General features: G+C 41.3%; 1 protein-coding gene across 1 annotated transcript in view; it reads right to left on the bottom strand.

Moving 5' to 3' along the window:
- LOC117669499 (connector enhancer of kinase suppressor of ras 2-like) overlaps positions 1 to 27,054 on the bottom strand; it is a 392,766-nt gene that overhangs the window by 7,182 nt on the left and 358,530 nt on the right. Inside the window, exons 16-21 of the mRNA XM_060692093.2 lie at positions 14,454 to 14,502; positions 9,960 to 10,135; positions 7,819 to 7,892; positions 3,493 to 3,564; positions 2,181 to 2,251; positions 1,048 to 1,151 (exon numbers count right to left, since the gene is read on the bottom strand). Coding sequence (XP_060548076.2) covers positions 1,048 to 1,151; positions 2,181 to 2,251; positions 3,493 to 3,564; positions 7,819 to 7,892; positions 9,960 to 10,135; positions 14,454 to 14,502 — 546 coding nt within the window. The remainder of the gene's footprint in view (positions 1 to 1,047; positions 1,152 to 2,180; positions 2,252 to 3,492; positions 3,565 to 7,818; positions 7,893 to 9,959; positions 10,136 to 14,453; positions 14,503 to 27,054) is intronic.

The raw sequence follows: 27,054 nt of genomic DNA, 5'->3' as shown, positions 1-27,054 counted from the left end.
CCAACACACATCCAGAAAGAGTTTCCATGGAGATTCTCCATCATCCAGGTTATGGTTGTTCCAAAGCTGCTTTTTCCAAAAAGGCAATGGCTTTCTTCCTTCCTTCCTTCCTTCCTTCCTTCCTTCCTTCCTTCCTTCCTTCCTTCCTTCCTTCCTTCCCTCCTTCCCTCCTTCCTTCCCTCCCTCCCTGCTTCTTCCTTCCTTCCTTTCCTTCTTCCTTCCTTCCATCCTTCCATCCATCCTTCTTTCCTTCCTTCTTTTTCTTCCTTCCTTCCTTTCCTCCCTCCCTGCTTCTTTCTTCCTTCCTTTCCTTCTTCCTTCCTTCCCTCTTTCCTTCCTTCCTTCCTTTTTTCTTCCTTCTTTTTTTCCCTTCCTTCCTTTCCTCACTCCCTCCTTCTTCCTTCCTTCCTTCCTTCTTTTCCTCCCTTCCTCCCTTTCCTCCCTCCCTCCTTCTTCCTTCCTTCCCTCTTTCCTTCCTTCCTCCTTTCTTTTCCTTCCTTCCTTCCTTTCCTCCCTCCCTCCCTCCTTCTTTCTTCCTTTCCTTCCTTTCTTTCCTTTCCTTCCTTCCTTCCCTTCCTTCCCTCTTTCCCTCCTTCCTTCCTTCCATTCTTCCATCCTTCCTTCCTTCCTTCCCTTCTTTTCCTTCCTTCCTTTCCTCCCTCCCTTTCTTCCTTCCTTTCCTCCCTCCCTCCCTCCCTCCCTCCTTCCTTCCTTCCTTCCTTCCTTCCTTCCTTCCTTCCTTCCTTCCTTCCTTCCTTCCTTCCCTCCCTCCCTCCCTCCTTCCTTCCTTCCTTTGATTGATTGATTGATTGAAAACATTTTGCTTCTCATCCAAGAAACTTCTTGAGTTCTAACAGAGCTAGAACAGAAGAAATTTCTTGGGTGAAAAACAAAAGATTTTCAAACAAAAATACCAAGAAAGTCCAGTTGCCTTTGGGAAAAAGGCACCTTTGGGACATCCAAGAAGGGAGAGGGGGAAAAAAAGTAAGAAAAGAAAATGCAGGGTGAAATTCAAAAGGTTTGCATTTCACAACTTTCTGGACTCACCGAGGGGGTCCGGTGGTAGGAATCACAAAGCACAATGGGTCCTTCTTGCTTCAGCATTAAGGAGTTGTCAACATCTTCCTGGTCACTTTCACTCCAATAATCTGCTTTAAAAAAAGATGTTCGTTTTGTTCGGAAATGTATGCTTTGCTAGGCAAGGTTTCCCAAAGGCTGCAAAGAAGTCCAATATTTTCATCCGCCTCTTTTGAACAACTAATTCCCAGAGCATTTTCTTATGTCTAAGTAGATTTACCCATGTAGTATGGCTGTATTGCTATTACCCTTTTCCTCTTTTCTACTACCTTCTCTTATTGGTATCATTATTATGATTATTACTCTGCTGTTTTGCTTGTACATGGAGAGCTTATGCTCCGGAGACAAATTCCTTATGTGCCCAATCACACTTGACGAAATAAAATGTTCTGTTCTGTTCTGTTCTGTTCTGCTCTGCTCTGCTCTGCTCTGCTCTGCTCTGCTCTGCTCTGCTCTGCTCTGCTCTACTCTAGTAAAGGTAAAGGTTCCCCTCGCACATACATGCTAGTCGTTCCCGACTCTAGGGGGTGATGCTCATCTCCATTTCAAAGCCGAAGAGCCAGCGCTGTCCAAAGACGTCTCCGTGGTCATGTGGTCGGCATGACTAAATGCCAAAGGTGCACAGAACGCTGTTCCCTTCCCACCAAAGGTGGTCCCTATTTTTCTACTTGCATTTTTTACATGCTTTCGAACTGCTAGGTTGGCAGAAGCTGGGACAAGTAACGGGAGCTCACCCCGTTACATGGCACTAGGGATTCGAACCGCTGAACTGCCGACCTTTCAATCGACAAGCTCAGCATCTTAGCCACTGAGCCACTGTGTCCCTTATCCACTCTACTCTACTCTACTCTACTCTACTCTACTCTACTCTACTCTACTCCTGTTCTATTCTATTCTATTCTATTCTATTCTATTCTATTCTATTCTATTCTATTCTATTCTATTCTATTCTATTCTATTCTACTCTACTCTACTCTACTCTACTCTACTTCTGTTCTATTCTATTCTATTCTATTCTATTCTATTCTATTCTATTCTATTCTATTCTATTCTATTCTATTTTATTCTATTCTATTCTATTGCCATCAGGAAAAGAACCTCACCTTCATCTGCCCGAATATCCTTGTCATCAGGTGTGTAACCAATGGCAGCCAAACCTAGACGGTTCATCCATCTATTGAAAGATTTTTAAAAAGAGAAATGGGTTCCGATGGCCTTAAACCCTTCTTATATTATAAGCAGTGAGTGGAAAATTTGAAGTTGCTGGTGATGATAACGGTTTTAAATTTTCATTCATTCAATTTCTGTGTTATTTATTCAATTTCAACTAATTACTCAACTTTATATGCTCCTAGTACTCTCCTACTTTTTCTCATCTTTAACAGGGTTTGACTTAGAAGTTGGGAAATTGCATTCTGCAACATTTGGCGGGCTGGCTGCAGATGGATAATCCCGAAGCACAATGTGAAGTTTCCCATTTCACAACTCTTTGATACACCTTTAAATACAACCCAGGAAATAAATATTCCTGGGTGCTGCTTTCTGATTGGTATTCTTAACCTCAGTGTTAGTCCATTCCTGCTGTCAAGGTCAGTAAAATACTCATGTTATACTGTAGGAAGTTAGCACCCACCTGTCTCCTAGGAAAATGAGATATTTTAGGAAATATTAAAAGGACAGAATATTTCCCTAAAAGGGAGGCAGAAACTCAGCGCCCCATCCCTTTGTCAATGGGCCATTAAGGCCAGTCTATTCTACATAATAAAGATCTACCTCCTTCAGGCAGAGCCACAGTAGGAATTGCCCAAAGCCCTTTCATTACATCATCACCCAGCAAGGCTCAACCAAGCCTGGGACACAGGCAACTTACAAAGTTACCCCTGCATGACCCCATGGGAGTCTGACAACCAATCAGAATACAAGCTCAAATTCAAAGCTGTATAAATCTCTCTCTCTCTCTCTCAACCATGTGCTTTTTTTACCCAGGACCTCAAACCATGTGGTCAGGTCCATCATTAAAAACCATCTTTCCAAACAGCCACCATGTTTCCAGTGTCTTTCTCCCCACTTGGAACTGAACCCAGATGGACATTTCTTCCAACATATCTGCTCATAGCGGTGGGAATTTCAACATAAGTATGTTGATAAAAGATAAAAAATACAATTCTTACGTTCTCTTGCTCTATCCCCAAATACATATCAGAGTCATATCAGAGAAAATCACGGATGACTATTTGTCTGACATGGTATAGGGTTGCCTGCCTGAGAAAAGGGGTTAGACTAGAAGACCTCCAGGGTCCCTTCCAACTCTATTATTCCGTTCTCCTCACCTGATTTTAATTAAATTTAATTTATCACATTTCTATGCTGCCCAACTCCCATGGGATTCTGATGCAGAATCCCAGAGCAACTTACCGGTTCATTTCTTCCAGGCAGTCCGTTGCAAAGTAGAAGCTCTTGATTTTGGGGTGGCAAGCCTTGAAAGCACTAGTAGGAGAGGAGAGAGAAGATATTTCTAGGGACAGATGATAAACCAATAAAGAAAATATATAGCTACTTATTGAATTTTAAAGTGGAAGAAGAGCATGTGAAAGAAACTATGATAGTATGGGCCAAAAACTTTGCATATACTATAGAATTAGACAATTGGCAAAAACTTTGGGAAAGAAACTACAAACTAACAAATTCAACAACATATAAAGAAAACCTTTACAAAACGTTCTATAGATGGCATTTGCCACCAGCAAGAATGGCAAAGATACTCCAAAATGTATCGCCAGAGTGCTGGAAATATAAACAGATACCGGGTTCCTATTACCATATGTGGTGGACCTGTCCAATGGCGAAAAAAATATTGGTTAAAGATAAAAAGGTGGTTAGAAGAAATGACAATGCAACAAATAGATTTAAAACCAAGATAGTTCTTGCTGGGTATATTACAAGGAAAGTATAATAAAAGAATTACACGTGATATTACATGTGATAACGCCCGTGAGAATTATGTATGCACAAAATTGGAAAAACGAAAATATACCTAAAGATGAAAATGTAATAAATCATAACCATAAGTTTTATTTGTCAAGCATATATAAGATAACAGGTAAAAGTATAAACATAATTTGAATACATGAAAAGAGTAAGAGTAAAAAAGGACATTAGGACAGGGATGGCAGGCACGCTAGAGCTCTTATGCACGCCCCTTACAGACCTCTTTGGAATGGGGTGAGGTCAACAGTAGACAGTTTAAGGTTAAAATTTTGGGGGTTTGGGGAAGAAACTACAAGAATCAGGTAGTGCATTCCAGGCATTGAATAAAGAAAATATTAGACAGTGCCGAAATGGACAGGTTAACGATGAAAATTAAGGATACAGAGGAAACAGAGTACTAGTTAACTTGGGACCTATTTTATAAATGGTTAGAAAATAGAAGCAGAAGTTAGTAATTTATAATTAAGGGCAATCAATAAAATGAAAGTAAATATATATATTAGCAATAATACCATAAGCAATATTATCACTGGATTATACTTGATTATAGATTAAATTGTATAGGGTGATTAGAAGAGAAGATTACATTGTATGTATTATGAGAAAAATGATTATAATTATGGTGTATATAAAACTATATGCATTTAAAAGAGATTTGATACAGATGGTACACTAACGTTACAGAAATGGAAACATTACATATAACAAAAGAAAATGCATAATAAAAACAATTTAAAAGAAGAAGAAGAAACAAGAAAATTTGGCGTCTATTAATATGACAGCAAGTTGTCCAATTCTACTAACTTTTATTTATATTGTATTTATTTATTTGTATCCCTTTCTTCTTCTTCTTCTTTTTTACAAATAACTCAAGGCGGTGAACACACGCAATGCCCCTTCTTCTTATTTTCCCCACAACAACAATCTTGTGTGGTGGGTTGGGCTGAGAGGGAGTGACTAACCCAAAGTCACCCAGCTGGCTTTCATGCCTGAAGTGGGACTAGAACTCCCAGTCTCCTGGTGGTTGGCCCAAAGTCACCCAGCCAGCTTTTATGCCCAAAGTGGGACTAGAACTCCCAGTCTCCTGGTGGTTGACCCAAAGTCACCCGGCCAGCTTTCATGCCTGGGGTGGGACTAGAACTCCCAGTCTCCTGGTGGTTGGCCCAAAGTCACCCAGCCAGCTTTTATGCCTAAAGTGGGACTAGAACTCTCAGTCTCCCGGTGGTTGACCCAAAGTCACCCAGCTGGCTTTCATTCCTAAAGTGGGGCTTGAACTCAAAGTCTCCTGCTTTCTAACCCAATGCCTTAACCACCAAACTAAACTGGCTATTCCTGAAGTCAAGTTACTATTTGAATTTGGTGGTAACCAGGTATATCATGATCTTTTGATATACAATTCACGGAGTTCTCAATCATTAGTTATCCTAGGTAGAATTTTGAGAGCTTGACATAACCCCCAAATTTTCTCTTCTTTGGCATAGAATTTCTGCTCAAGAGGTAAAGCTCTTCATTCTTCCAAAGTTTTCCAAAGAGAGGACAACCTTAGGAGACAGGAAGAAGAGCTGCAGTTTGGACAATGGCCTGAGAAGAAAAATCTGAATCCAGAACAGGATTGGGGGAGGGAGAAAGAATTTCAGAGTTGACTCTCCCTACTTCTCTGGAACCTAAGGACACTGGAAGGGTGGGGGGGGGAGGGGACTTGCTTCCAGACTTGCAAGATTCTTTTTACTATAACTTTACAATAATGGTAATATTAATATTTGCGCTTTTGGTTTCATTATAGAGCACTGCATACCAGAACAACTAGACACAAGAACAGTTTTTTCCTGAACTCCATCACTCTGCTAAACAAATAATTCCCTCAACACTCAAACTATTCACTAAGTCTGCATTACTATTACTATTAATCTCATTGTTCCTATCACCCATCTCCTCCCACTTATGACTGTATGACTGTAATTTTGTTGCTTGTATCCTTACAATTTATATTGATTTTGTTTCCTGATTGCTATTTGTACCCTATGACTATCATTAAGTGTTGTACCTTATGATTCTTGACGAGTGTGTCTTGTCTTTTTATGTACACTGAGAGCCTATGCACCAAAGACAAATTCCTTGTACTGTATGTCCAATCACACTTGGCCAATAAAAAAATTCTATTCTATTCTATTCTATTCTATTCTGTTCTGTTCTGTTCTGTTCTGTTCTGTTCTGTTCTGTTCTGTTCTGTTCTATTCTTTGTCTGGACTACTTCAAAAATTGGGCATGGGTTTAGGCACCTATTAGCAAAATTTCCAAAGGTAGCAAGCACAGGTTTCACGTGGGCTACGGACATATCTTCCTTGTTTTTATTTTTTCCAAGCTTTTTATTTTTTTTATAAAAATGTCAAATCAATGTATGAACAGCGTGGCACCTGGGCGCCATACATTCCAATACATATGAAACTGATCGGATTAAACATTATTATTGCATTCAATCAACTTACATATTTCTAATAACAATATACATCTACATTAGGTTACAGTCTATCATTATTCAGTTATATTCAAACTATCAAGCTATCTTCCTTGTTGATATCATAGGAGGTATTTAGTAAGCAGGTAAGCATCAAATTATGCTCCTTGAGTGAGATTCAGACACGGCCTATAATTCTGCAGAGAAACGCAACATTTCCAGTGGCTTTGAACGGAATCCCAGCTGGGAATTCTGGGAGTTGAAGTCCACACTTCTTAAAGCCGCCAGGATTGAGGAACACTGGGAGAGACCACGATAAAAATACAGGTCTCGAAGGGACTTCAGCAATTAGAGTCCGCTAGATGGCAGACAAGACCAGTTAAATGAAGCGAGACAAAATAAGGATTTTTTCCAAGGTCTCTGTCAAGGGAGATTGGGTGCTTGCCTTAATATGGACTGAAGCTGTCTCTTCAAATGCTGGAGTCCACTTAAGCTGTGGAGTCCAGCGTTAGAAGAGGGTAGCTTCAGTCCAGACTCATCCAAGCACCCAATCTCCCATGACAAAGTCCTTGGAAAAATCCTCATTGTGTCTCACTTCATCATAAATCTTCGTCGTAAATTTCTACATGTGCACCAGCATATACAAGTAAGCAGTGGGGGTATTCAGCCGGTTCAGACTGGTTCAGACTGGTTTGGACGAACCAATCCAAACCGGTGCTATGCTAAATGCCGCGGAAGGCGCGCACTCACATTTTTGGTGCATGGCAAACAGGTAGTAAAATTATGTGAAACCCACCTCTGCAAGCAGTCCTTGACTTAGGAGTATAACTGAGTCCAAAATTTCTGTTCCTTAAGTGAGACATGAGTTTTGCCTCATTTTACAACTTTTCTGGCCACAACTCTTAAGTGAATCACTGCAGTTGTTAAGTTAGGAACGCAGCTGTTAAATGAATCCAAACTAGGTAACATCATCAGTGCTAGAAGGGAGGAGGAGGAGGAGGAGGAGGAGGAGGAGGAGGAGGAGGAGGAGGAGGAGGAGGAGGAGGAGGAGGACTATGGGATCCTTGGTGCTCTCTGAGCTTGGTTGTTTTCTTGCAAACATTTTATGACCCAAACTAAGTAACATCATCAGGGCTAGCCTTCAAATTTGAAACTCCTTCAGATTTGGTGATCCTGGAATTGCACCCCTAAAAAAAAAGCAGCTTTGCACAATTTTCCATAAAGCACAAACAGATTCGTTGGGTCTGTAAGTTACACGTATCTCTATTTTGCGGGTGATTCTGGTTCGTAGTACTTACTGTTTCCTTCTGCATTCAATTGCTCTGTCTATTCTGAACTCTGGTAAACTGATAAATCCTTCTGCTTTTTCATCCTGTGATTGGAGGAATGAGAAAATACCGCTGAGACAGAATCAAGGTTGGCAGAGAATATCTCCCTTCCATTACAGATAATTAGGTTGCCAGATCACCGAACATGCTGTAGCTGGGGCCAATTCTGTTTAAAGATGGCCTTTAAATCCTAAGCACTTTAGGGGGAAAAGGGTTAATTTTCAGTCTCTATTAATAACCACATTATGCTCAGGAATATGGAACCATAATGACATTCAGTTCAGGGGTGAAATGCTCCCGGTTCGGACCGGATCGGGCAATCCGGTAGCGATTGTGGCAGGTAGTTCGGAGCAGGGGTGGGGTCTACTTACCTTTACTACCGGTTCGCAGCAGGGCCGCGCGCTCTTCTGCGCATGCGCAGAAGTGTTCTGATGATGTCGGAATCAGTGGGCGGAGCCTCCCGCCGGTTTTACTACCAGTTCTATAGAACCGGTGTGAACCGGGGGCAACCCACCACTGATTCGGAGAACCGGTAGTGATGGCGGTGCGAGGCTCCGCCCACCGGCCTGGGTGTCGTTATTTCCTGCTTTTAAAAGGTAAAAAAAAAAGGGGTCTGAAGAATCACGCGGCACAGCTGTGATCGTCAGAGCCTTTTTTTAACCTTTTAAAAGCATTTTTAACAACCTATTTGCCCGAATAGGTTGTAAAAAAAAGCTTTAAAAAAGTAAAAAAAAAAAAGTTGGCCACACCCACCCAGTCACATTACCCCTCCACCACCAAGCCATGCCCACAGAACCTGTAGTAACAAAATTTACATTTCACCACTGATTCAGTTCCATTTGAGGTATATGACTTTTGAAGCCGGTTTAATGTGACTTTCTGCAAGCCGTGGCCACAATCAAAACCAGAATTAAAGGCATTTAAGCTCACTGATTTACAGCTCTGCCATATTTTTTAGAACGCACAAGTCAGAAAAAAGCTTTACAGGAACCTTGGAATTGTTTTCTGACTGAGAACAACTCCCGAATTATTTTGTGACTCTATGTGGTGTAAATTTAAAAAGAAAAAAAGGCTTCAAATAAGCCTAGTTTAATTTAAAAGAAGTTTACTGTGAAATTGTTTGCACTGTGTAGTTCACATTTGGGATGGCTTATGCTTAGAGTCCGTGGTTTCCTGATTCCTTCCTTCTCCAAAAAACAATAAACATGAATCTCCCCCCTCACTCTCTCCATCCATCCATCATCTATCTATCTATCTATCTATCTATCTATCTATCTATCTATCTATCTATCTATCTATCTATCTATCTATCTACAGTATCTATCCATCCATCCATCTAATCTGCCCATTCATACATCTCTGTCCATCCATATCTATCTATCTATCTATCTATCTATCTATCTATCTATCTATCTATCTATTTATCTTCTATCCATCCATCCATCCATCTATTTATATCTGCCCATCCATCCATCCATCCATCCATTTAATCTGTCCATTCATACATCTCCATCCATCCATCCATCCATCCATCCATCTATCATCTAGCTATCTCTGCCCATAGATGCATCTCCATCCATGCATGCATCCATCCATTTAATCTGCCCATTCATACATCTCTGTCCATCCATCCATCCATCCATCCATCCATCCATCCATCCATCCCTATCTATCTATCTATCTATCTATCTATCTATCTATCTATCTATCTATCTATCTATCTATCTATCATCTTGTCTATCTGTCTCTCTCCTCTGTCTATTTGTCTATCTCTCTCTCTCTCATCTATCTACACACACACCCACACCCACACATACACCAACAAAAGGACTGAAACCGTATTTCTTATTGGGTGAAGAAAGAGGCAGCTCCATTCTCTAGTAGTCCATTTCTCTACTAGGTGCAGAAGTCTAGCAAGACATTCATCCCTCATTTATCAGCTCAAACACTTGTCTGCGTTAAAATCCTGCCTGCCTCTGTTGACCAAGCCCTTCATTTATTGGAAGGTTCTCCTATCTTCTCAGCTTCCTTACTCTCCTCCGTTAAAACAAACCAGTTCTTTAATTCGGTTTACAGATTCTGTCTTCCTTGTAATTGTGCTTGGTACTCACGTTTTGGTTAGTATACCAGTAGAGGGAAGAATCCTTCAGGACAAACCAGTATTTTTTCCATTTCTGGGTGAAGTAACCTTTAGCATCTTTCTTCTTCCACAACCAACCCTCGCAGTCACCGTGGCCCAAGTCTTTACAGGAAATCCGCCGTCGGCTGCTGTTGTTCAGAGAACCGCCTATAAAGAAAAGACGTAGAATGGGTACAATACAGGTAGTATTACAACAGTCCGTTGAGTGACAGTTCAAAGTTACAATGACACTGAAAAAAGTGACTGATGAACCATTTTTCACACTTACAACCGTTGTAGTGTCCCTGTGGTCACGTGATCAAAATTCAGATGCTTGGCAACTGGTTCATATTTATGATGGTTGTATTGTCCTCAGTAGTGGGTTGCAAAATCTGTTGCTACTGGTTCGCTCGTGCGGGCGCGCATGATGCTTCTGCGCATGCGTAGAAGCTTCTGCGCATGCCTAGAAGTGTCTGGTGTGGGTGGGCGGAGCCTCCTGCCGCCGCCACCAGTTCGAGGAGGTCTCCGTGAGAGTTAGGCTTGGGGCTAATTGGCCACTCCTTAGCCTATTTAAGGAGGAACACCGACTGAAGCAATTTGTAGGGAACAACTTTAGTTCACTCTACTTCGCGTCTGGATTCTCTGCAAATTGCTTCTGGGCTTTCTGCCAACCTTAGTAAGATTGTGATTACTTTATCTTTGGTTTCTTGTAGGCTGTTAAGAAAGTTTATTAACAGCCTTTGTTTTGAAAAAGACTGAGTTATTTTAGTAAATTAAGTTTTGTACAAACTTTGTGTGTGCTGTGTTCTTTGGGATCCGTAGCTGGGACAGAACACCCTCTGACAAGCAAAGTCAATGGGGAAGCCAGGTTCACTTAACAACCAGGTTAGTAACTTAACAACTACAATGAATCACTTAACAACTAGGGCGAGAAAGGTTGTAAAATGGGGCAAAACTGACTGAACAAATGTTTCACTTAAGAAGAGAAATATATCTAGCAAATGTTGGAAATGTAATCAAAAGACGGGCACATATTATCACATGTGGTGGATTTGTGCTAAAAAAAATGGGCAAAAATAAATAGCTGGCTAGAAAAGATAATAGGGAAACATGTAGATTTTAAACCTGAACAGTTTTTATTAGGGATGATATCAGAAAAATTTGATAAGAGAAGTATGTATTTAATATGACATGTTTTAACAGCAGTGAGGATTATCTTCGCACAATGTTGGAAGATGAAGAAACACCACCAAATGAAGAGATAATTAAGAAGATATTAGACTGTGTAGAAATGGACAGACTTACATTGAAAATCAAACAGAAAGAAGACACAGAATATGATCAAACTTGGAATTTATTTTACCAATGATTGGAAAAAAGGGGTGGAGAGTAAGAATGTAATTTTTTTATTATTATTATTATTAAAATATAAACACAGATATAAAGACAATACAATACAATACAATACAAAGACAAACAAAAAAACCACCACCTATATTGTATTGTATTGTTAAGCAAATTAAATACCCAGACAGCACGATGTTTATTAAGCACTAAGGAATGCAATTAATAGAAAATTCATAAAATTTATTTTTTTTAAAAAAGAAGAGAAATTTTGGACTCAATTGGGGTTGTAGTTTGAGGACTACTTGTATACCATTGGAATAGGTGATCACAGGTAGGGAATTCCCTCTCCTTCACTGGAGCTTTTCAAACAGAAGTAGGATTGTCATCTATTGGGGAGAGTGTAGTGAATCCTGTGGTGTCCAAGTGGGTTGGACTTCATGTCCTCTTAAATCCCTTCCAACTAGGATTCTATGACCTATAGCATTATTCATTGTTATTACAATTTTCAGCATACAGTGGGACAGTAATTACCATATTTTTTGGAGAATAAGACGCATCAGAGTATAAGACGCACCTTAGTTTTTGGGGAGGAAAATAAGAAAAAAGCTGATTGGCAAGTGGATCAGCCTCCTGGAATACCCCCAATCAGCTGTTCCGAGAGGTGAATTTTAGAAACAGGTTCCTTGGTTGTGAGCTCTGTGCCTTGCTTTTTTTTTTTTTGTTTTGTTTTCTGCCTCTGAAACTTCTGAATCTCCGTTTCAGAAAAAAAACTTTTTTTCCTGCCTCTGAAAGCTTCCGAAACAGCTTCAGAAAAAAAGCTTCTGAAGCTCTGTTTGGGGGCTTCTTTTCTGAAGCTTCATTTCTGATGCTTTTTTCAGCCTCTGAAGCCTCCGTTTGAGAAGCTGGGCGGGGGCTACATTCAGAGTATAAAATGCACCCAGATTTTCACCCTCTTTTTTGGGGGGAAAAAGGTGCATCTTATACTCCGAAAAATACAGTATAATAAAAGATCTCCCATCATTGTATTCCTATTTGAGGTCTTTCAATGCCCATCCACTGTGGTGGAAGGCAGTGAACAAGCAACAGTGAAGTATAGTACATTCTTTCTCTCTCTTAACAAAGCAAGAAAGTCCAGTGAGGTGCAGCACAGCTTACTTATGTATCTGAGGTTAAAGGTTAAGTACAGGTAACTCTCAATTTACAAAAGTTCATTTAGTGACCGTTCAAAGTTACAACGGCACTGAAAAAAGTGTCTTATGACCGTTTTTCACATTTACAACCATTGCAGAATCCTCGTAGTCACATGATCAAATTCGGACGCTTGGCAATGGGTTCCTATTTATGACGGTTGCGGCATCCCGGGGTTGTGTGATCCCCTTTTGCGACCGTCTGAACAAGCAAAGTCAATGGGGAAGCCAGATTTGCTTAATAACCGGATTGCTAACTTATCAACTGCAGTGATTCACTTAACAACCGAGACAAGAAAGGTCATGAAATGGAGCAAAACTGACTTAACAAATGTCTCACGTAACAAGAGGAATTTTGGGCTCATTTGTAAGTCAAGGACTAAGAAATCAGAAGACTTTATTGTCATTATTTTCAAACAGCTGGATCACTCAGAAATTCTATTCTCCCTTTTTCTCGTCACTTTTTCTTTTATCACCAGAAACAGAATTTCTTGTAATATTCATATCACTTTTCCTATAAAGCCGAGGGCAAATTTAATTAAAACATCAGACTGCGCAGTGTGAAAAATTGGGTTTACATTGTTATATTAATTATATTTGTCCTACAGCTGTGAAGCAGTCGAGAGTTTAGATCCCATTAAATTATGATTCTTTCTTCTGTACGATCTTCACAGCCAAGCTGTAAAAAGTTTATTTCTTTGGAACTGACATTCTGAATTCTGTGAATTATAGAACAACTCAGTGCACAAGTGTGTAATAAAAAAAAGAGAGAGGTTACTCTTGAACAATCTTCTGCTTTTCAAACAGATTACAAAATGAATTTATTGAAATTGTCACATAATGACTCATTCTGACTGGCATTCAAAAATTGAACTGTTCCACATACTAATTAACACCCTGAACTCACTGGAGGCATTGGGCAGAATTTGAGATGGGCTGGAGGTTTGACATGATCGATGCATTGGTGAACACCCAACTTTATTTTTCCTTTCCATAGAAAACCAAGGAAGCTTGCAAGTTCTTTACCAGAATTTCTATCATTAATGTACAGGAGGATCTCCAAGTTGGTAGAAAGGGAAATCAAGGGAAAAAGATGGTGAAGAAAATGAGCTGATATATATAATCCTAAATTATGTTGTGTGTTAGTAGGGTTTGGTGCATGGCATGAATCCGGACACTGAGATTTGTAAACAATGATTTAAGGAGGAGGAGGAGGAAAGGAAGGACGGAAGGAAGAAAGAGAAGAGAAGAGGGGAAGATAAGAGAAGATGGGAGGGGAAGGGAAGAGAAGAGAAGAGAGGAGGGGAGGGGAAGGGAAGGGAAGGGAAGAGGAGAAGAAAAGAGAAGGGAAGGGAAGAGAGGAGAGGAGGGGAGGGGAAGGGAAAGGGAAGGGAAGGCAAGAGAGGAAAGGAAAGGAGAGGAGGGGAGGGGAAGAGGGGAGGGGAGCGGAAGAGAAGAGAAGAGGGGAAAGGAAGGGAAGGGAAGAGAGGAGAGGAGAGGAAGGGAAGAGAACAGAAGAGGAGAAGAGAAGAGAAGAGAAGAGAAGAGAAGAGAGGAGAGGAGAGGAGGGGAGGGGAGGGGAAGGGAAGGGAAGAGGAGAAGAAAAGAGAAGGGAAAGAAAGGGAAGGGAAGAGAGGAGAGGAGGGGAGGGGAAGGGAAAGGGAAGGGAAGGGAAGGGAAGGGAAGAGAGGAAAGGAGAGGAGAGGAGAGGAGAGGAGAGGAGAGGAGAGGAGAGGAGAGGAGAGGAGAGGAGAGGGAAAGGAGAGGAGAACAGACTGGAGAAAAGCAGAGTTAAGAGTGATTTTGCACATTGCTGGATTTGATCTAAGCTCAATAATTTAACAAGTTCTAGGTGCGCTATGTATTATACTGGTGGAATACAATGTTTTACTTCTACCCAAGTGTGGCTTTAATGCCATTTTATTACATTCTCAATTTTTCCAACCACTTACCTTTGGGCCATTTTTTGCTCTTGACCCTCAAGGAAGCATAATGAAAGGACTGGAATGAAAGACAAGAAGGAAAACATCGATTAGTTACCATCGCAGAAAAAAGTGAAATGAGAGCATTGTGGAGAAAATGCCCTGCCCTGTGAATAACACATCGGTATTATTTCCTTTTGTGATTAACCCCACACTTCTTAAAACATTTGCTTTTATTTATTTAACAAGATGATGATGATGATGATGACGATAATGTTATCCATTCACACATGTCCACTTGTTGGCAATTCTATAGGCCAGGTCCAGTGCTGGGATTCAAATAATTTAACAACCGATTCTCTGCCCTAATGAACAGCTGGACAGGCGTGGCTCGGTGGTCATGTGACCATGTGGCTTGGTGATCATGTGACCGTGTGGCTCGGTGGTCATGTGACCGTGTGGCAGTTTCTGTAATCAGGGCAATAAAGATTAGGCTACAAACAACACCAGAATGTTTCCTTCCTGCCTTCCTTACAGGATTAGCCCTGTCAAGTGGAAAAAAAACAAAATAAGATTTCTTCTAACAACTGGCTCTCCGAACTGCTTAGAAAGTTAACAACCGGTTCTCCCGAATAGATGCGAACTGGCTGAATCCCATCACTGGCTAGGTCTCTCCCCATCTTCCTATATTGCAATACATCCTTGAGTTGTTGTATGCTCCGGCTGGAATCAGCTTTAATGGTAATTTAGCAAATAGTTATGCTGATTCTTTACACACAAACACAGCAACACAGCCACACACACCCCATTGCAATACACACTTTCCAGTGGTGGAATTCAAATTTTTCTACTGCCGGTTCTGTGGGTGTGGCTTTGTGGGTGTGGTGTGACTTAGTGGGCGTGGCAGGGGAAGGATACTGCAAAATCCCCATTCCCTCCCCACTCTAGGGAAAGGATATTGCAAAAAATCTCCATTCCCACCCTAGTCTGGGGCCAGCCAGAGGTGGTATTTGCCGGTTCTCCGAACTGCTCAAAATTTCCGCTACCAGTTCTACAGAACCTGTCAGAACCTGATGGATTTTACCCCTGATGCTTTCTTTCCAGCAATCTTTCTTTAAGCAGTAGACTCTTCAGAATAGGGATAAGGGTCGTTCCTCTTATTTTAATCTGAGAATAACAAGTTAGCCCTACAGTAAAATCAGGGACTCTATAAACCAGGGGTGTCAAACTCACAGCCCGTGGCCTGGATGTGTCACGTGCTGGCCACGCTCACCTCCATTTTAGCGGACGAGAAAAATGTCATATGATACGTGACATGACACCACGGGTTTGACACTTCTGCTATAAACAAATCTTTCTAAGCCCACTTTCTTCAAAAAATGAGGAGTCATCCCACCAATTATTTCCCACTTTGCAATGACAGAAGTAACACAGAAACCACAGAGAAACATTGATGCTGCCTCGTACCCTTGGCAGCACACACCCATAGCTAGAGAAGGTAACAGAGAAGTGGATAAAATAAGGTCCTATCTGGAGTTGTCCATATCCTTGCTTTCTGGTGTGTCCCAATCAGTAGAAGAACAGTTGTAGGAATTGGGTATGTCTAATTTAATGAAAATAAGAACTAGGGGAGACATGATAGCAGTGTTCTGATATTTCAGGGGTTGCCACAAAGAAGAGGGAATCAAGCTATTCTCCAAAGCACATGAAGGCAGGAGAAGAAGCAAAGGTTGGACACTAATCAAGGAGAGAACCAACCTAGAGAAATTTCCTGACAGTGAGAACAATTAATCAGTGGAACGACTTGCCTCCAGAAGTTGTAGGCGCTCCAACACTGGAGGTTTTGAAGAAGAAATTGGACAACCATTTGTCTGAAATGGTAATCTCCTGCTTGAGCAGGGGGTTGGATTAGAAGATCTGCAGGGTCTCTTGGAGACCTTAGATGTGGAGACTCTAGAAAGAGTGCAGAGAAGAGCAACCAAGATGATGGGGGGACTGGAGGCTAAAACATATGAAGAACGGTTGCAGGATTTGGGTATGTCTAGTTTAATGAAAAGAAGGACTAGGGGAGACGTGATAGCAGTGTTCCAGTATCTCAGGGGCTGCCACAAAGAAGAGGGAGTCAAGCTATTCTCCAAAGCACCTGAGGGTAGGACAAGAAGCAATGGGTGGAAACTAATCAAGGAGAGAATCAACTTAGAACTAAGGAGAAACTTCCTGACAGTGAGAACAATTAATCAATGGAACAGTTTGTCTCCAGAAGTTGTGAATGCTCAAACACTGGAAGTTTTTAAGAAGATGTTGGATAACCATTTGTCTGAAGTGGTATAGGGTTTCCTGCCTAAGCAGAGGGTTGGACTAGAAGACCTCCAAGGTTCCTTCCAACTTATTCTCTTCTTTCAACTCTGTTATTCTGTTTTGTTCAATAAAGTGAGGAAATATGTTTGCTTCACATTATACATACCATGATCTCACACTTCCTGGATACGATGGGTGAACTTGATTTTTTGCCCTGAAATGTTTCCAAGGGTCTTTTAAACATATAGAACTATGGAAAGTTGTGAGAAAAAAAAAAAAGACACGCCTTGAGGGAAATCACCTACAAAATGTCATATATTAGAGAAAGATGCCACAAAGAGGTTCACGTTGGGTAAAAAACGGCATGTAGATGTGAATAAAAAAGTGGCACATGGATAGCTGGGCAAGCTTTAAAAATGGAATTTGCTAACTGGTGCAGATTTGGAACAGAAGAAATGAGACTTGGCGTAGGAAGCACGAGAGATTCATTCATTCTGGTTATCAGTCAGGACAAAACAATCCCCACCTACACAGGAAATTTCTCAATATGTGGTATACGCAAAGTTTTTGCTTTTTTTTTTTAAAGCCGTGCGGTATGTCTACCCTAGTCTATAAAAAGCAGCGGAATGAAGCGGTAGAAAGCTGAGTGGGAGATTTTCAGGCTCTAGAGATGACCAACCTTGTCAACTTTAAGACATGCGGACTTCAACTCCCAGAAATCCCCAGCCAGCATGAGATCTTGGGGGGGGGGCAGGTCGGGGGAATCTGATTTCTTTCTAACCTAAAATGAGCCACCTACAGCTTTTACTTTAAAGGAAACACAGTTAATTCTTGACTTACAATAGTTTATTTAACAGCCGTTCAGAGTTGTAACGGCCCTGAAAAAAGTGACGCGTGACACTGATTTTTCACACTTAACGATGGTTGCAGCATCCCCCACGAGCACCTGATCAAAATTCATGCACTTGGCAATGGACTCGTACTTGTGACGGTTGCAGTGTCCTGGGGGGTCATCAGGTCCCCTTTTGCAGCCTTCTGACAAGCAAAGTCGATGGGGAAATCAGATTTTGCTTAACAACTGTAGCAAGAAGGGTTGTAAAATGGGGTGAAACTCATTTAACGAGGGTCTCGCTTACCAGCAGAAATTTTAGGCTCAATTGCGGTCCTAAGTCGAGGACGACCTGCATTTCGAGGCTTTAAGTTTTTTCTTTTCTGCCTCTGTGACAGTTTTCGTCTTTCTCCACCTCCTTATATTATTATTTTCTATTCTTTGATGGAAGCTTATGGCCATATATGTTTGGGCTCGATGCACTTTGAAAACTTGTTCATCCAAATATCATTAATATGGGAAATATTGTTAGATATAAAGACATTTTGAATGAAAAAGGTGAGCTCAAAACTAAACAAGAATTGAAAGAGCAAGGGATTGATATGGTTTGGTAAACACAACTGCAAATACAATCTAGATATGAAAAAGATACTGAATTATATGATTTTTATATGGAATTGACAGAATTGGATAAGATATTAACAGGAACAGAAGAGAGGGTGATAAAGAAACTGTATAGCTATTTATTGGGTTTCAAATTAGAAGAACAAATGAAGGAGACACTGATAGCATGGGCAAAAAATGTTGGTTATACAATAGAATTAGAAAAATGGCAACAACTGGGATAGAAACTACAAATTAACAATGTCAACCGCATATAAAGAAAACTTGTATAAGATGTTTTATAGATGGCATTTTCCACCGGCAAGACTGGCAAAGATGTTTAAAGACAAATCAGCTAAATGTTGGAAATATCACATGACACCTGGGCCGTATTATCATATGTTGTGGAAATGCACAGAAGCCAAAAAATACTGGACAAAAATACACACGTGATTGGAGAAGATGATACAACAACATATTGATTTGAAACCCGAAATATTTTTGTTGGGGATTTTACCAGACAAAAATACACACGTGATTGGAAAAGATGATACAACAACATATTGATTTGAAACCCAAAATATTTTTGTTGGGGATTTTACCAGAAACTTATAGTAAATAGAATATATATTTGATTATTCATGTAATACCTGCAGCTAGGATTGTATTTGCACAAAATTGGAAAAGTGAAGAGATTCCTATGGATGAGAATGTGATTAGGAAAATATTAGAATGTGCAGAAATGAATAGGTTAACACTTGCAATTAAAGAGAAGGAACAAACTGAATATTATGGGAACTATTTTACTGATGGCTAGAGAATAAATATGAAAGTTAGAAATAAAAGTAGATTAGTGGAATACAGAAAATACATTATTAGAATTAGATAAGTTGAGAATTGTTACAGTGTTAGACATGCAATGTATATTAATATTAAGTTAAGAATAGATAAATAATGAATATGGCTGTTATTGCACAAAACATTTGTACCCAGACAACACATTGTTTAATGGAAGATGGATTGTTTGTATTAAAATAAAATTAAAAAATTAATAAAAGAAAAAAGAAACAAAAAAGAAAATGAAGCAGAAGAAATGCTTCAGACTTTGCAAACACCTTCCTGCTATTCATTGAAGCAGCCGCTCTTCTTTAAAGCTTGGTGTGAGCTTGAGAACAGAGGTGGCTGCTTTAAAAAGTCCCAAAAGTTAAAGTTAACCTGACTCTGAAAAGAGATTTTAACAACCAGCTAATCAACAACAACAACAGCTCTCAAACGACAACACCGGGCCATTCCAAGTTATTTTAGGGCAGTTGAGGATCCTTCTGCTTGGAAAGACACTTCATGATATTCTTCTGGCTCCAGTAAGCAGACAGAAAGCAAACCCAACGACACACACACGCACGGCTCTCTTTTACCAGAAAGAATCTTTCTTGACAATCCAGCTCGGAATAAGAGATAAAAATAGCCATGGGATGGGCAATTCCAACAACGTAAACTCTCTGTATGTCTCAATCAGTGCTTAAAAAACAACAACAACCCTCGCTTGTGCAAAGTTCAAGCTGCAAATTTAACAAGACAGCAATGTTACCTTTAAAAACTAAGAAGAGACAGAGGTTTTTTTTTGGACTGCAGTCGGGTTTAATTAGATCCCCGAGAACCAGGGAGGGTGGGGGAAAAGAGTGGCCCAATAAGATCCCAAGAGGAGTAGAGCTGAAATATGTTAGAAGAAATATCCAGGTCCAGTTCCAAGCTGGGAGAAAGGCACTGGAAACATGGAGATTGATTGGAAAGATGGTTTAATGATGAAGCAGAACCACCAAGCACGCATGATTCTGGGCAGCTGGGCTTTGCACTTGAGCTTCCTGTTCCTGTGCAATAACATGTATGCTATTGGCTGTTGTAGGTACAAGAAGTAATGGGCGGAAGCTCATTAAAGAGAGATCCAATGTGGAACTAAGGAGAACTTTCTTGACAGTGAGAACAATTCATCAGTGGAACAGCTTCCCTTCCAGAATTGTGAGTGCTCCATTGCTGGAGGTTTTCAAGAATAGACTGGACAACCATTTTGTCTGGGATGCGATAGGGCAGGGGCATCAAACTCAAGACTTGGGGGTTGGATACGGCCCGCGAAGTGTTCAGATCTGACCCATGGGAACGCCTTAGCCTGTGGTGCCTCTGCCAGTGAAAACGGAGTTCAAGAGAGCCATTGGCGGCCTTCCCAAGCTCTGTTTTCACTGGCAGAGGATTGCAGGAAGCCATCACAGCTGAAAACGGAACTTAGGAGCCTGTTTTCACTGGCAGAGTGCTCAGTCCGTCACAGGTGCCCCCAACATGAATGACGTCGAACTGGCCATGCCCACCCCGGCCCCCCGAGATCAAACACAATCCTGGTGCATCCCTCAATGAAATCGGGTTTGACACCCCTGATATACCATGTTTCCCCAAAAATAAGACCCTGTCTTATATTTTTTTGCCACCAAAAAAGGCATCAGGTCTTATTTTTTGGGTGGGTGTTGTCCACTGACTCACCTCACTTGCACGCATCGCCCCTGGCCTCTTTTTCGCTATCAGAGGCCTTTGTCCATCAAGGCCAGCAAGGCATTTCTGAAGGCCTCCGTAGCTGATAACAGAGCTCCGGATCGGCTACAGAGGCCTTCGGGAAAGCCTTGCCGGCAGAAGAAATGGGTCGAAGTGTGAGAGGCCTGGCTGCAACTAACTGAAGGTAAGTAGTAGGACAACTCCACCACCCCCATACCCACCCTAGCTTAATTTTACGAGCATATTTACGAGATCGCCTTCTGCTACCGATAGCCTCCCACTGGCCAATATGCTCCCACAGAGAGGGACTCCTCAGGGTGCCGTTGGTCAAACAATGTCGACTGGTGACCCCCAGGGGGAGAGCCTTCTCTGTGGGGGCACCTGCCCTCTGGAATGAATTGCCCCTGAAGATACAGATGATCCCTGACCTACGCGCCTTTCGCCGTGCCCTCAAGACGTTATTGTTCCAACAAGCTGGGCTGGCCTAAAAATGAATTTTAATGGTTGTTTTAGTTTTTTAATAATACCGGGGCCAAATTATTTAATATATTTTAAAATTGCTTTTAAATTTTTTGTATATGTGTGTTTTAGTGTTGGCTGTGCACTGCCCTGAGTCCTTCGGGAGAAGGGCAGTATAAAAATTTAAATAATAAATAATAAATAAATAAAAATTTTACCTGTGCACCTTGGAGTGGTCGGGCTCTTAATTGGGGCTTATTTTGGGGGTAGGGCTTATATTGGGCACACATATAAAATCAAGCTAGAACTTACTTTCTGAGTAGGTTGTATTTTCGGGGAAACACGGTAGGGTCTCCTGCCTTGAGCAGAGGGTTGGAGTAGAAAACCTTGGAGCTTCCTTTCAGCCCTACAATTCTCTGATTCTACAATGAAATGAACCCATTTCAGCTGAACTGAGGAAGGCCCTTCTGCGACTGAGATCCTGGTAGGGTTGATATTCGAAGAGCTTGCTCTGAGTAGCTAGGAAAAAGTGGAGGAGGGGGAACCAATTTACACTTTGAAAAAGGCCTCAGAAAACAGGCAACTTTGAGAGTTTTGGCCATAACAACTCTTCCACGTCTTTGCCAAGGAGATCCCACAGCTGATTTTATCCCGAAGAAATGCCACTCTTGGAATATTAGTTTCTTTTGAGTGAAAACGATGGACTCCCCAGAGTTGAAGCTTCTTCAGAATCAGCTGAAGGAGATGCGGTCTGTTCAAACAACAGCCAAGCCACTCCTCCCTGATGCATAATGAAAGGCTCTGAAGAGAGTGATCAGGGAAGCAGAAGAGATTAGAAAAGCAGAAGGGAGAAAAAAAAATGCCTAAATATAGGAATCAATCAGTCACATTCTTCTCCTTTCCCTCCCTGTCCTCTGAGCGGCATATGGATTTGCATTGTTCAAAATCAGATAATTAAGAAAGACTGTTTAGGGGGAAAGGAGCAGAGCCAGTTCATTCAGGAACGAGCAATTGGCTTTGGATTTTGCTTCGGAGGTTGCAACTCATGCAAAATGAATACAAGTGTGGAGAACAGCAGAAGAGCCAAAAGTTAGCAAAGAGAGTTCAGTTCTTTGGGATATGGGCCTTAGCTTCTCTTTCTGCTGTGGACAGTTATCTGGTGTTGGAAGAAATATCCATCTGGTTCAGTTCCAAGCCAGGATAAAGACATTGGAAACATGGGGGCTGATTGAAAAGAGGGTTTAATGGTGAACAGAACCACCAAGCACATGGTGCTGGTGCAGCTAATCCCATGGAGTTGAGAATGAGAGTTATTTGTACCTTCTCTTGGGCTTTGAACTAGAGCATCCTGTTCCTGTGCAAGAGCATGTATTCTATTGGCTGTTGTAGGGGTCATACACTAGCTAACTTTGTAGGTTGTCTGAGTTAAGTTTGGTTGAAGCCTGGATGCCATCTTTTAACTTTGAGCCTTCAAGCCTGCCACAATTTCTACTGTGGGAAAATGGGAGTGGGGAATTGTATGGAGTAGGTGATACGTAGTAGTCTAAATAACATTATTTCCAGAAAGTCAAGGCAGCCGTGCCCGGTAGCTGCGATGAAGTAACTGGGAGGTATCTTCAGTTTTGGATGGTGCCTGATTGGATCGTGTGATGGACACTGAGCCGAGGTGGCGCAGTGGTTAGAGTGCAATACTGCAGCTACTTCAGCTGACTGCTAGTTCAACAGATCAGCGGATCAAATCTCACTGGCTCAAGGTTGACTCATCCTTCCATCCTTCTGAGGTGGGTAAAATGAGGACCCAGATTGTTGGGGGCAATATGCTATACACCAAAGACAGTATACCCTTTGGAATGAACTGCCCCGTGAGATACGAAATATCCCTGATCTCCGTGCTTTCCGCCGTGCCCTCAAAACCCTGATGTTCCAACAGGCGGGGCTAAACATATGAACATGTGAATGTTTTTAAAATGTTATCTAATTTTAGGTTTTATTTAATTGGGCCAAACTATGTTATAATAATAATTTTAATTAGCAATTTTATGATGTTTGTGTATCTATATTTTTCTTGACTTGAGTCCTACAGGAGAAAGGCGATATAGAAATATAATAAATAAAAAAATTAAAAAATAAATAAAAAAATAAAAAAATAAATAAATAAGTAAATAAAATAAAAATACTGGATACGAAAGCTCTGGGCAGCTTCAATCCTTGGACAGATAGGCTTCACGGGAGCTTATAGAATTCAACACCTTCAGATTTCTACAGGAAACAGGAAGAGGAGCGTATGAAACTGTGAATGTGTGTTCTTGCTGTCAGTTAACCACAGCAAATGGTAGGTTGGTACCCAATGCCTGTAAGTCAAGATAGTGAGGCTGTGGTTTTCATCGCCCTGCCCGTTGGAACTCAAGTTGACTTTTTCCTTTTTTCCCCCTGCGCTGAATCATGTAGACATTTTAGTCTACATAAAATGTAGACTAAAGACTACATTTGGACTATTTGTCAAACTAAATACACCGTTGGATAAAAGCCCACCGAAAAAGAGGATGTAGAGCCCAGGAAGTATTTATTGATGATTGTCGACGTTTTGATGTTGTTGTTATTGTTGTTTTCTCTCTGAGCTCTTTGGAGTTGTTGTTTGTTTACAGAGGATTAGAGGTGACATGATACCAGTCTTCCAATATCTCAGGGGCTGCCACAAAGAAGAGGGAGTCAATCTATTCTCCAAAGCACCTGATGGCAGGACAAGAAACAATGGATGGAAACTAATCAAGGAGAGAAGCAACTTAGAACCAAGGAGGAATTTCCTGACAGTGAGAACAATTAACCAGGCTTGCCTCCAGAAGTTGTGAATGCTCCAACACTGGAAGTTTTTAAGAACGGATTTGAACCGATAAAGGGTTTCCTGCCTGAGCATGGAGTTGGTCTAGAAGACCTCCAAGGGCCCTTCCAAATCTGTTATTCTGTTTTGTCCCTCGTTTTACACTCTTTTACCTTTCTCATAAACTCAGATAAATTCCAGATATCTACACAGAACTTGAATAAATAATAATAAAAAAATTCTCCTTCCCCTTTGTGCAAAAAAGACAAGGTTTTCTTGTTAGGAATCTGAACTAATTACTTGCAGTGGGCTTTTGAAATTTGACTAAAGGTCTCTTGTGCTTAAATAAGTCGTTGATTGTCTAGGTTTCAGTGGAAATTGGAGACTGATTATTTCTTGCTCGGTTTGAAACGGGATGCTTGATCTAAGCAACTTGTTGACTCTGGGATTCTAGGTGACCAATTCCCAAGCTTCTAAACAAATTGCCTATTTAATTCTAAAAAACCCGGCCCATCCCAAACCACCTTCACGATTAATTGCAGCCCGTGTGAAACCAGAGAGCGCTGAAAAAGACTTGTTTTGAAAAGAAACCACACAATGATTTCAAAATAAACACAGCATTTTTCTACGCAAGCTGAGTCCGCTCTGATAAATGACAAATTTGCACGCCGATCTGACTGATTAGTCATCCCCAGGCAGAAGCCACATAAAGAAAAATAATCTTTTTTTAAAAATGAATATTATCAGCAGCTGCTTTTCAAAGCGTGCGCCTCGTTTGAAATCTTGAATGCTTACCTAATTGTACACTTCGCTACACAAGATGCTCTTTTGAGTTTGTCAGAAAGCAGCTTAAAATGAAAGGCAGCACCCCCCAAAAGGACTGAAACTGCCAACTCTTCTATTCAAAGCATTTAGAGTTCAGGCTAATTATCCCGCGTTCAACTCCATGAAGAATAGGGCCAAAGGAAGAGAGAATTCTTAACAGGCTGGCAAGTGGCGACAATAAAGCACAGAACTTGCTTACATTGTTTGCAGCAACATCTGCCGAAGCATCTGCATTATGCCTCCGTAGAAACACTATGAAGAAGCAACTCCAAAGAGCTCAGGGACAAAACAACATCATCATCAAAAAAACATCGACATCATTTGAAGAAAGCTGGTTCCACACTGGACAGCATTCAAAGGGGGGTGGGGGGTTGGACTTTATCTTCTTGTGACTACGTAGAGATGCTAAACGTATGCCCTGCTTGACTCCTCCCCCAGCTCTGCCAATCCCTCTCCTACATGTTTCACAGGTGTCAAACTCACGGCATCACATTGCCATTGCAGGATGTTTCATCACATTTTTCCCCTTCGCGGAGCTGCGGTGGGTGTGACGCATTTGGCCCATGGGCTGACAGTTTGACACCCCTTGTATAGGTGAAAAAGCTTAAGTGGTCTTTTATTCTATTGCTTGGGGTTCACAGATAGGTCAAGGATGGTCCAGTATGGTGAGTGGTTCGAGTCACAAGGGCTGTGTGAAAAGCCAGGACCCCCATGTCCAGGGGTGGGCTGCTGGGGGTTCGCAGGGGCTCGTGAGAACCTCTAGCTAAGAACCTCTAGCTAAGATTCTGTGCAGTTCGGAGAACCCCCAAATCCCACTCCTGGCTGGCCCCACCCACCCTGCCCCACTGCTCCCAGGAGTTCCCATGCAGCCCATTTTGGATGCAGTTAAGTGCAGGGCATGCATGGTGGCTCAGAGAGGGTGAAAAATGGGTCTACCGGAAGTTCGGGAAGGCTGGAAATGGGCCTGTTTCTGGCCTCCAGAGAGCCTCTGGAGCCTGAGGAGGCCATTTGCGCCCTCCTGGAGGTTCGAGGAAAGCAAAAATGCCCCCCCTGCCATGGTGCAGGAGGCTGACGAGGCCACGTCCACCATGGCCACGTCCATCAGCCACCAGGCAGAGAACCCTTGCTAAAATTTTTGAAGCCCACCCCTGCCCATGTCATTTTTGTCATCCAGATCACTCACCATCCCTGATTTGCCTGTGAACCCTAAACAATAGAGTAAAAGACCATTTAAGCTATTCCACCCCTACTGAATTTGTAGGAGAGAGACCGGCAGAGTCAGGGGAGGAGTCAAACAAGGCATAAGTTTAGCATCTCTACATACAACGGCAGTGAAAAAAGTGATTTAGGATTGTTTTTCAAAGTTACAACATTTGCAGCATCCCTATGATCGTGTGTTCAAATTATCAGATGCTTGGCAACGGTTTCATATTTATGACCGTTGCTGTGTCCCAAGGTCATGTGATCACCTTTTGCGACCTTTTGACAAGCAAAGTCAATGGGGAAGCCGGATTCGCTTAACGACTGGGCGACTAAATGATCAACTGCAGTAATTCACTTAATGACTCTGGCAAGGGAGATCATAAAATGGGGCAAAACTCGCTTCACAAATGCCTCGCTTAACAACACAAAATTTTGGGCTCGGTTGTGGTTGTAAATCGAGGATGACCTGTACTTTTGAAAGGAATTGCGCTACTCAAAATGAGCAAGAGCTATATTTGAGAGAACTTACATGAGAGGAATTTGAATTAAAAAACAAAACAAAACGACATGGAAGAAATCTCCATGTTAAAAAGAAGAAAAGCCGGATGATTTTCCACCTCTGAGAAATTTTCTTCAGCAAATTCTATTAAACAGTTCCACAACTTAATGGAAGACACATCAGAGCCTTTGAACTTTAGAAATGTAAATAATTAAAATACACATATTTTTAAACCCAGAAAACTTTACCAGATTGGAATATTGTCTTCTTAATGTACACGGTAAAAAGACATGGTGTTATGTTGATTCACACATCTCTAATAAACCATAGTCTACCAATTATTTTTTTTGTTGCTAAGAAATAAATCTGTCCTCACAATGTTTTCTAGTTTGAATGATGAGTGTCAAATCACTGGGAAAACTGACAAGCAGAAGACAGGGTGTCTTAAAACGGTTCTGAATTTAATTCAGTGTTATTAATGCCTGACAAAATCCATCCAATTTGGGCTTCTGCTATCAAAGTTATAGCAGATTTGTAATATATGTATCTTGCTTTTCTC

Source organism: Pantherophis guttatus, chromosome 12 (assembly GCF_059756535.1).
Source record: "Pantherophis guttatus breed Tessera chromosome 12, ASM5975653v1, whole genome shotgun sequence".
In the NCBI taxonomy this organism is placed as follows: Eukaryota; Metazoa; Chordata; class Lepidosauria; order Squamata; family Colubridae; genus Pantherophis; species Pantherophis guttatus.
The sequence above is the reverse complement of the archived record's forward strand: the minus strand, read 5'-3'. Positions and strand labels throughout refer to the sequence as shown.